At 56.5% G+C, this 10,663-nt stretch overlaps 2 protein-coding genes across 2 annotated transcripts; one reads left to right on the forward strand and one right to left on the reverse strand.

Moving 5' to 3' along the window:
• Positions 1 to 973: 973 nt before the first annotated feature.
• On the forward strand, positions 974 to 3,574 carry KVR01_011599 (uncharacterized protein; the record flags this gene model as incomplete). The annotated part of the gene is made up of 5 exons (XM_044791440.1): positions 974 to 1,157; positions 1,215 to 2,284; positions 2,480 to 2,553; positions 2,668 to 2,826; positions 3,458 to 3,574. Exons 2-5 carry the CDS (start codon positions 1,573 to 1,575, stop codon positions 3,572 to 3,574), a joined length of 1,062 nt encoding a protein of 353 aa, XP_044639308.1. The 5' UTR covers positions 974 to 1,157; positions 1,215 to 1,572.
• Positions 3,575 to 8,762: 5,188 nt separating this feature from the next.
• KVR01_011651 (uncharacterized protein) lies at positions 8,763 to 10,383 on the reverse strand (the record flags this gene model as incomplete). Its single annotated transcript, XM_044789271.1, has 2 exons — positions 8,763 to 9,921; positions 10,088 to 10,383. 2 exons carry the CDS (start codon positions 10,381 to 10,383, stop codon positions 9,576 to 9,578), a joined length of 642 nt encoding a protein of 213 aa, XP_044639360.1. The 3' UTR covers positions 8,763 to 9,575.
• Between the last annotated feature and the right edge of the window lie 280 nt (positions 10,384 to 10,663).

Genomic DNA, 10,663 nt, shown 5'->3' on the forward strand with positions numbered 1-10,663 from the left:
GCGATTTAACCCGATCAAGGTAAGAGGTTGTGTTCCCGACGATGAGGCGCGGAGCGAGTGGTTGGTTGTGTCGTTGGCTGGTATGGAGACGCGATGCTATTCAAGTTTATGGCTGCCTGGAGGTCATCGGCTCCACTGAGCTGGCCTACAACCAACACTTGCCTGCACAATGCAACAAAGCCGCCGCAGCCCGACAACCGGAGCCTGTCCGTACTGCCATGTCGGACAGGTCCACTGTACGACTCTGGAAAACACGTCTGGCGGGCTTGAAACTGCTGACCCCGAACAATCCTTACAACTGGCTTCAGTTTGCGTCACTGCCTGCATGTGACTGTTATGGGGGCTCCCACTGGCCGTCTTGGTTGAGTCATTCAGGATGGGCACCAATTGCAATTCTAGAAAGAATGAGTGGTTTCGTTACCAATCCCCATACATGCAAAACGTATGCGGCGCTTTCATACAGTGGTAAACGCTCAAGACCCCATTGCAACAAATACAGTACCTAGAAAGGATGAATTGCCTTGCCAGCAAAGCCCGAGCAACTATTGCTATTATCTTACTAGTTTCACTTCTATTCCATATATAGTATCTTCATATAATAGTAAATACTTAAAACCTGATATATAAAAAGACATAATACATTAAAAGTATTTTTTTAAAAAATATATCATAGTTATTAAATTATTATAGAATTATTTCAAGTGATATGTTTTAATGTTAAAAGGTAAATGTAGGGAGACTTTTTGAGGATACTGTACCCTTATTGGAGTTTCAGCATATTATATGACATTTAGAAATGAAGAATCGGAGCAGGCTTGTGTTTGGAAGTGCTATGTGTGATAAACACTGCCGCATAGCTTTAAAGATTCATTCAGGTGTCACATGATCAGTCGCTTATTACCCTAGGGAGTCTTGCGGGTAAAACCCTTCCAGAGTTTGGTGTCCCAAACCAATTCTCCTAGACAAGAAACAGGTTTCACGAGCCCTGGTCTTTTCCAGGGGTATTGCGAGCTAATCATCGCGGAGCGGGAATAGTAGTAACTAGTTGTTCGATGATCCTCAAGCCGCGTCATAAGACGTCAAAAACATGGAACAACGTCCCGGGAGCTCATTTCCGAGGCTCGTCGGCGCGCGTAACGTAGGCGAGCAAGTCGAAGGCATGACATTATTTCCCCTCACACCCTGATTGACATCTGATTCCTGGTGCGGGTTAGAACACAACATCGAGGGCCATTACTGTCGTGCAGCAAAACCTCGTTGAGGAACCGAACACGCTGGGCCACCACAAAGACGTATCTACTCTCTCACCCACCCGGTAATTTCCCCCGAGCCATCCAATCACCACCACAACGCAGCAGATTGACCTGAGTTTCGCCTCCTCACTCGTGTCCGTCCCAGATCACGCACCCCAGTCAGGCACCGGGACCGTTACCAGAAGACCTCGGGATCCGATCCGATCCACATTCTCCGTCTTGGCTCCAACGCCAAGCACCGGCATCCGAACTCACCTCGTCTCCACATCCGGGAGGTTCTCTCTCTCACAGCACAAGGCGTCGTCAAACACCCGCAGCAATGACGGACCGCACCACCACCCACTTCCGTGGGCGTCACTACGCGGCAGAGCACATCACGGGCCCGCTGCCCTTCCTGAACCCGACCACGCGCGTCTTCCCGCTGCACAAACCCCAGCCGCCCTCAGCCGATGGCGGTGGCGGCGGCAATGGGGACGAGGAGGAAGCAAAGCCAAAGGAGCTGCCCTCCACCTTCGGCAGCAGCAGCAGCAGCAGCAGCATGTACCACGTCTGGCGCTCACGCGACAACCGCAAGGGCCGCCACAGGCTGATCCTAAGCCCGCAAGAACCTACCAAAGAGCCACCACCCACGCTCAGGGGAGGCATCGCCCGCATGCTCCTCCGCTTCCCCATCTGGGACATCTCCTACGACGTCGCAGCCCTCTTCACCCTCGGCTCCGCGGTGTGGGTCCTCAACGGCTTCCTCGTGCTCCTCCCGCTCACGAACCCGGGCGCGTCGTGGCCCGGCGAGGCCGCCCGGGGCGGCGGGATCTCGGCGGCCGTGGGCGCGTCCGTCTTCGAGGTCGGCAGCGTGCTGCTCATGCTCGAGGCCGTCAACGAGAACCGGTCCGACTGCTTCGGGTGGGCCGTCGAGGAGGCGCTGCGGGGCTCGGAGGATGTTGGGCCTGGCCGGGATGAGGACCGGGAGGCGGGCCCGGGGGGGCTGCTCTGGTCGTTGCACAGGCGGTGCCGGCATCACCACCGCAACAGGCGTGGTCTGCTGGGGGTGGGGACGAAAGGGGTCGAGGATGCCGGCGAGGGTGGCAACGCCGCGACAGAGGCGGCGGCGGCGAGGAGGTGGACGTGGTGGCCGTCCTGGTACGAGCTGAGGACACACTACGTCCGCGACATTGGGTTCCTGGCATGCCTGTCACAGATGATCGGGGCCACGGTCTTTTGGATCTCAGGCTTCACGGGCTTGCCCCAGGTACTGGGGGTGTTGAGCGTGCCTGCTGAGAATGGTATATATTGGCTGCCCCAGGTGAGTTTTGTCCTTGCCAGACGAGATGAGCCGTGTCAAGATTCACACAACACCTCATTGCCTCAGCGCACGAAGCCATCCACCAACTAACACCCTCCCCAACCCTACTCCCAGGTAATAGGCGGCACAGGCTTCATAGTCTCCTCCTACCTCTTCATGCTAGAGACCCAGCCGGACTGGCACACCCCCGCCCCGAGGACCCTAGGCTGGCACATCGGCCTCTGGAACCTCATCGGCGCGCTGGGCTTCACCCTCTGCGGCGCGCTGGGCTTCGCGAGCGGCTCGTCGGCCGCCTGCGAGGCGGCCTCGCTGTGGGCCACCTTCATCGGGTCGTGGGCCTTCCTGGTGAGTGCAGCACAGCCCGTCCAACCCGGTCCGTCCGTCCATCTGTATATTCACACATGTCATCTGTCCCCCTCCCCCTCGCTCTCCACCCGGTGATCCACCGCGCCTAAAGTCCCTCGTTTCCCCCCCGTTTGTTGGTCGCTACTCGTTCATTATCATCAATCTCGGAAGATATACCCGCCAGCAAGGTGGAGACGGCCGCGGCGGCACAATCCAGCCTAGCCGGCTGGCCAGGCCTGGCCTGGCCCATTCAGCCAGCCCTGCGCGCCCCAACAAAAGAACGGGGCAGGGCGGAGACCCTCTCCCCTGCCCTGCCTTGCAGTCAGCCCTGTCCCGCGGAGCTCAACTGCGGATGTGGGCAAGCAGAGCAGAGTCAGCCAGCCGGCCAGCCCTAGCTGGTGATCTCTCTGCTCTCGCAAAACAAGTCTCGAATAGGGAACCCGCCTCGCCCATCATCTATTATCCATCCATCCATCCCCGTTTCAAATATCTCGGCGGGGGCGGGCGGGCGGACGTGCGTACCGAAACCTTACTGACAGAATAATGGGGCCACGAACAGGTCGGCTCCATAATACAGTGGTACGAATCCCTGGACAAATATCCCGTCACGATCGTCGACATCAGCACAGTCACGGCCCCGGGTTCAGCTCGGTCACCGGAGAAGACGGGGTTTTGAGGGCGACAGATAATAAAAGACAGGGCTGTTTAATAACACCGGGAATTAACGTATACAAGAGACCCACCAAGGGCGCGATGTCAATATATGTACTCCGTGCAGACGCTTCCGCGCACGCCAGTAAGCTGTGATCATGTGTGAGATGGCGTGGCCGGCTGCCCAACCTGCATCATGAGTCCCCCAGAAACATATAACCCGAGTAGTAATTATCCGCAGGTCATTACTGCGCCAGGGCAAGCCGCCATGCAATGTCCTTTCTAAAACATCACGTCGTGACGCCACGGACACCGATAGTGAGCCCCTTTCATCAAATAAGCTTCACACAAGAACTTGCTCTGCTTGCTGGATCGTGATGAATCCACATTCGCCTCATCATCGCATCTCGCTTGTGCTCCTGGCGCTGGGCCACCATCGTCGACAGGATCGCGGCACAGCAGCAGCGCCACAGGATGTATGTGGGGGGTAACGTGATTTCCACAACATGCGGGCGGGTTGGCACTCCCGACGCAATAAGACAAGCAGAAGTACAACACCCTGAAGGATCCCAAGTGAAGAGCCACACAGTTGACCCCCACCGGCCCCACCACGATGCGCGGTACTTGTGATGAGAGCTGAAATACCCAACATAAACAAACAGCCTGCAGGATCTCTTGTGCTTGCCGATGCCGAGCGGAGCAGCCGATTGATCCCCCGTCGGTGATCAGGCAGGAGGTAACCCTTCCCGGCACGCGGTCAAGCCGGCCACCCGGTCTGTATTATACGTTGGAGAGGAACTGGGGCACGGAATCGTAGTCTCGCCCAGGCTGGCAGGTTGCCCGTGACTAGAGCCCTGAGACCTGCAACATGAAGTCAGCCGGTCTTGCTGAGCCTATATGCCGCCCTCAGTATATACCCAGCCTGCCTATAGAAGGGGCCACGCTAACGTTACCGTGAAGGTGTAGGAATAGCTCACCTATAGCCAATCCAAAACAGGCGACACGTCCGATTATACGCATCTCATCTCGCAGGAGAATCTCCTTCCCATGTAACACGCTGGGAAATGCAAATATGCAAGCAAGGGGCTTTCCCCTCCTTCCCGAGTGGATGATGTCGTTTGCCTATCCTCGGCCGAATACGGTATTCCGAAGTCCTCAACATAAGCCGAACTTCGGCCGGTGTGACCCAAATGCGAGTTCTAGCCAGAAGATCACTCTGAGAGATACGTAAACGCATCCTGGATGCCGAGATGTAGAAATCTTTTTCAGCGCGTCGGCGCGCGCGCGCCTGCGTGCGCGCTTCGAAAGCTGCATGTTGACGTCTCTGACACGTTCGCACTCGGGAAGAAGTATGGTATCATTGTCATAAAAATAGGTGCCTCGAACGTCTAGCATCCCAATTGCCGAACCGTGTAACGGGCCACGAGACTGCTCGGGCCGTAACATTCAGTCGCATTTGCAACCTTGGAAGGCGTAATTCTCTGTCGAACATATCAACCCTCATGGTCGCAGAGCAGCTTGACATTCAGTAGCCCGGTTGAAACTTACACGATGCGCGTTGACCTTCGTCAGAGAAAGGAAGGGCCTGGATCTGCGCCGGGAAGATGGAACGCCCCGCTTCATAGTGCCATAGTTCCTGGCTGAGAATCATAATTGTCGTTTAGCATCCTGTTTGTCCCTAGTGCCTACAGCGCCGAGTCTTCTTGACAACTCATACGTAGCATTGGCGACCAAACAAACATGTATCGTACGTGCGCGGTGCTAGAATTGGGTTCTGCTTGGGGGGTTACCGTTGAGGTGGATATGGGGACAGCGTGCACGGAGAATAAAATTGGTATGCGGCGTATTTCATCTGCGACCTGCAAGGCTCCAGGGCTCCCAGCCCGAGGTTGCATGGGATACGACATTGAGTAGACGCAAATGCGGCCATGAAACACGGTCTTGTCCGATCGGTCGAGAGAGCGAGCGAGATTGCCGCCCTGCCGTATGCAGATGCCTATGTGATGGGGTGTGAGGAAAATGGCCGCGATATGACACTTATAGAGCCGCCCCGGTCAGTACAGTCCCCCCATAACAGCAGGCGGCTAGTCTCCAGCTTCTACCTGCCGGCGAGCTGAGATTGCGGTTGGAGCATGCCCCAGAGTTAACGGCAAATTCCTTGTTTTGATCAGGATGACCAAATGGCATCTGGTAGCCCAGCTTCAGGTAGCCCGGCCAAATCGAAGTGATCTGACTGACGTAATCTGTGACACGATAACTTGAAGTAGAGCTGCTCCGGACGCAGGGTTTTCATCACAAGCCCTCCAGGATGCAGCAGCAACCGATTCCAACATTGTCGTCACCATCAGCACGTTGATCCGAAGACAGTCTGGTTATCCGACCCGTCAACGGCAGGTACATCGGCTTACCAAGCCGAAACCTTCAGCCTGGCGACATCGTCAGAATGGAGCGTTGCCCCTCACACTTATGACGCCCAATATCCTCACGCCTCCCTTCGTGTAGACCTGTGCAATTTATCCCGGGGGCGAAATGAGGCGTGTGAATGCACAAGTCTGAACAAGTAACGAGAGGCGGTAGATGTAGACCCACACATAAATCAGGGTCTGAAGGTCGCACAGTATCCACAGGCTGAAGGCTTCCGGCAGCCGATCGGAGAGATCTGTCTGGCCTCGAGTTCCGCAGGGAAAGAAGATAGCCGCAGCGCGATGAGCACCAGTCGGCTCGCGCCTTCAGGCGCCAGTGAGCAGTACGGCATTTTTGCCCGATGCTCCATGGCGGGATCATGCCAGCTGTGAGGCGTGAGAGCCTGAGTGCAGGGGAAGTGCATGAATGCCCACAGAGGCAAGGGTCCGGGCTGGCTGGCTGGCGGGCTGGCTCGTGCTTACTACTCGCTCGTTTCGCTCAGATTGACAACCGGAATTTGGCGCCAGCTTGCCAGAATGTTTTGGTGGGAAGAACATCGGCATGTCCGGAAGATATTGGAGTTGATCGTTTGTAGCAGGAATCACGTGTGCAGAGAGATGCTGCATTCGCCGCAGATGTGCAAACACTGTGCCTGTCAGCCTGCGTGCACACACATGTGTTGGAATTGTTTAGAGATCGGCCCGGCCAGGGTCGCAGTGTGACAATATGAAATGCATCTAGCACTTATGTGATACCCCACAGCCGCTATGGAGCTTGCCGATCGCGAGAGCTCAGACTGTTGTTATACCAGTTTTCTTTAATCGCTCGGACGTGGGGAGTTGCGTACCATGGCGTCGGGCTTCCAGACTAACGCACTCGCGCACGCACGCACACCCGCCCGCGCTGTGTAGAGAGGCTTTCCAGAGTCGTGGATGAGCATGGCGCTCGGAGGGGGGGATAGGCCACTTGGCCACTACACCAGGCCGCAGCAGCCCAGACGCTACTTGGTCGGGATGTGAGACTTGGAGCCGCGAGCCGTTGAAGGCGGTCCTCCAAGAAACTTCCCGCATGGTTCATCGTTGGATGGGTTTGCAGCGCGGGTGGCGGCCCGGCGGCTTATTAACCAGTCCCTAGCGTTGGCACGAGAGGAGCGCGACTTCATTTCTGTGGCGGCCTGACGGGTCTGATCTTGTTTTCAATGTTGTTGTCGCCCATCTGTGTCCTGCTACCAGACGCTCGGCATTCGCGGCGAATCCCGTGTAGTCCTCTCGGGGTAAATTAATGCCAACTTCGTGACATTGCGAGCGCTCAGTAGCAGCATTGCAACTCGAAATTCGACTGCTGAATGGCATGTTCCGCGTATCGCGCAGCATGCCACAGGATTCTGTAAACCGGCGAAGAGAATATCGTGTATATGCAGGCCAGATGAATGACCTTGCAAGGACAACCTGGATGAGGGCTGTTTACAAGATCTCGACCATGACACCCCGCTTTCTCACAGCACACATGGCGGAGGCCATGGCGACGACGCCGGACGAGGAGCCGCTGGCGCCACTTGAACTGTAAATAAAATAGACGTTCCTAAAACGTGCCTCGCTTGGGAGACTCCGCGTCCTGCAGCTACGTGCCGCGGGCGCGCCGTGGCTTGACCCGCCCCGCCCAACCCGGGCAGTTGGGTGGGTGTGGGCTGTCTGGATGCCTGTGGAGCTCTTCAGCTGCAGGATTAACCAACACCCGCCAAGCCAGGGTCGGGGTCGCATCCGAAGGGACGCCATCATGATTCAGCACAGAGGCAGCGCGCTCGAGATGACTTTCTCTACATATGCGATGACCAAGGTTTGATGGCAATGCTCTGAAGGACCAAGTGGCGTACGCTTTGTCTTTGGGGCTGACCCAAGCGCAGGCTTGCCCCCACATTCGTCGTTGCTCAGTTGGAGGAGGAGCGCCCACAGTTGAAGTTTACCCGACGCCATGACGGCCTGTGTCTTGTCGAGGAACGCCGAAATTTACCACAGTGACCAATGTGGTCTAGCAGCCTGTGGCGATCGCTCATTAATTGGGGGTTGAGCGGGGCTGAAAGTTACCGCCCATGGCCATGGATCTCGTCCCAGTGGTTGCTGATCAGCGGCGCGATTCGATGACATGCGCGTGACTAGGGGTCGCTTGGGTCTGGTCGACCGCGGCTTGCGGGCAGATGGCCTGCCTGGGTGGGATCCCACGCGGGAAAATGTCAACCGTGCCGCAGGCCGTGTATATCAACAAGGCCCTCGACATCTGTGCGTGCCTTGACGACATCCGGGAGAAGATTGAGCATTAGTAGCGGCGTGAAAACTTATCCAGGTAGTGAAAGGCGGCTGATGATCTCTAACGGCACCCCTCCTTGAGTGCTAGATAGGGACAATTAACATAGATTAAAGCGGGAGTGAGGACGAAGTTTGCGTATGAGACAAACTTTGCCGCGGTGGCTGGCTAAATCCCCGGAATGGGATTTGCTCGGAGAGGGATTCTCCTGCACAAATCCCTTGCCTTGTAGATTGTGTGCTGGCGTCAACCTCACCTCTAGATACAGCGGCCAACGCGCGCAGGATGAGGTTGTGTGTGGAACACGACGACCGCATGCAGCTCTGCTCTTTTATCTCCTCGGCCGCCCGGTGGTTGTCAGGAATCCGCGCAGCCATGATTTGACGGGAAACGCACCAGAAAACGAAAAGATCACCCCGGATGTACAGTAGGGCCCGGGGTATTCACGGCCGAAAGTGGCCGCCACAGGGAGAGATAAGCAGTCGCCCAACTGATGAACCGCACGGTCGGCCAGCTTGGCAACGGCATCCATGTACGCAAGAATGGCAAATATGGGTGCCATTATCAGCTTGCGATACAATGAAACCAGTCATATGGAGAAGCTCGAACCCCTCCGCGAGGCAGACAGTCCATGAGACCATTGTTGCTAGTGGCGTGCCTGGCAGTTGAGTGCGGGTGATGGTGAGGCGTAGTCTACTTCTAAGGTTTGGCCCCCGAATTGGTGGAGGTGCTGTGGTATCGTAGAACTCTCTCGGGGCCCCCACATTTGGCGAGCCGCCTCGAGATATGCTTCCTCGAGCGGGAGCGTGTCTTACTTTCGTCAAAGTGAGGATCGATCTTGGACGGCCTTATAGACATTGACTCGTGCTGATTAACGAGACCAGTGGTTCCCCACATCTGAAAGACCCTCTTGTGGTGGACAAGTGGACACTGAACATCATCCGTGGTCATCTGGCCAGATTGACAGCTTCTGGACCATCAGAAAGGAAATTGTAAGAAGGGTAGGCCCTTGTCAGAGGCGCGCTCAGGCGCTCGACTAGAGCGAGCTTGCAGTAAGGAGGCTTGGGACGGGCTGGATGGCTGGGCGCCTGAGTCTGTGGGCGACGGAGTCTCTGGGATGGAGCACTGGCTGTGGACAAGCGGGTATGCACCTGTCAGAAGAAAGCGGCATCCATCAGCCTGGATTGCCCTTGTGTACGAGACGACCCGTGCACACGTGACAGCGGTCACCTTGTCAGCAAGTCTAGAACAGCAATTGGAAACGAGCCGCGGTGGGGACGGCTCTTTTTTCGATAGTGCAGGGCAGAGTGCAAGCAATTGAATCAATCGCGGCGCGGCGTCATTATACGCGTCACAGACCACACCTGTCTCTGCACGAGTGGATCGGAGTGCCGGAGCTCGCAGCTCGATATGGCCAAGTCTGTATGCTGCTGGTGCCGTAGGTGCATTTGTGCAAGTGTGTGTGGTGTGTGCGAGTGTGCGTGTGTGACAATGCAGTGTGCGACGGCGTTCGGTGGTTCCCTGTCAGGCAGTTGTGATGTGGGAGCGGCAGTCTCGAAGCTGAGGCTGAGATTTTGCTCGACGGGTTTCAAATTGACACATGCTGGGTGGAAGAGGCCAATGTCAAGAGGCCAGGCCGGGCTCGGGTCTCCGAGGAAGGGGCATGACCTGATGATTGTCAGAATTGCCCACCGCAGCCGCCGCACGTTGGTGATCGATGGGACTGTGGGAAATTGGGCGCGGCTGATGCAACGATCCCTGCAGGAGGGACAAAGAGGCACGTTTCTGTAGCGAGGCCTCGAGCTGGGCAACTGGGCAACTGGGCCAGACATACCACAGAGCTGCGACCGCCGACCGGTGGGCACATGCACGCCGATGATTGTTACAGGAAAGCGGCCAACCCTGGACAGCGTTACATTCCGTCGTGAGCAACGCTATGCTTGCATGCAGCAGCATGAATTGAGTTGAGCCGAGTTGCTCTGTCAAGTGCCCTGGTGCTCTGCTGAAGAATGTGAGGTCGTACCAGGGCTCGACGGACCGCCGCAGGAAAGAGGCATGGATGGTTGGGTGGGGTCCGTGTCTCTGGATTTCTTTCTTTTTTTCTTCTTCTTCTGTCTTCCTGTTCTTCATTTTGCATGTTTGGTTTCGAGCTTGGCAAGGGTTCAAGACGCAGCCATTCGGGACGACGCGAACAGGAGTGGGACAAAGTTGCCTGGGTTGGCATCCAATTAATTAAGAGAGGAGAGAGGGGGCCTCGGGTTGGACACGGCAGGTCTCTGGTCGAGGAACACAAGGCGGAGAGCGGTGTCCGGACCGCGGTCGAATACGAGTGCACGCGGCACTGCTGGATGGATTCTGTTGCTGAAGACGTGGGAAATTGCAATGTGATGAGGGCCAAGGGCGGTGCAGG

This window comes from Diaporthe batatas (genome assembly GCF_019321695.1).
Source record: "Diaporthe batatas strain CRI 302-4 chromosome Unknown Contig00016, whole genome shotgun sequence".
NCBI lineage: Eukaryota > Fungi > Ascomycota > Sordariomycetes > Diaporthales > Diaporthaceae > Diaporthe > Diaporthe batatas.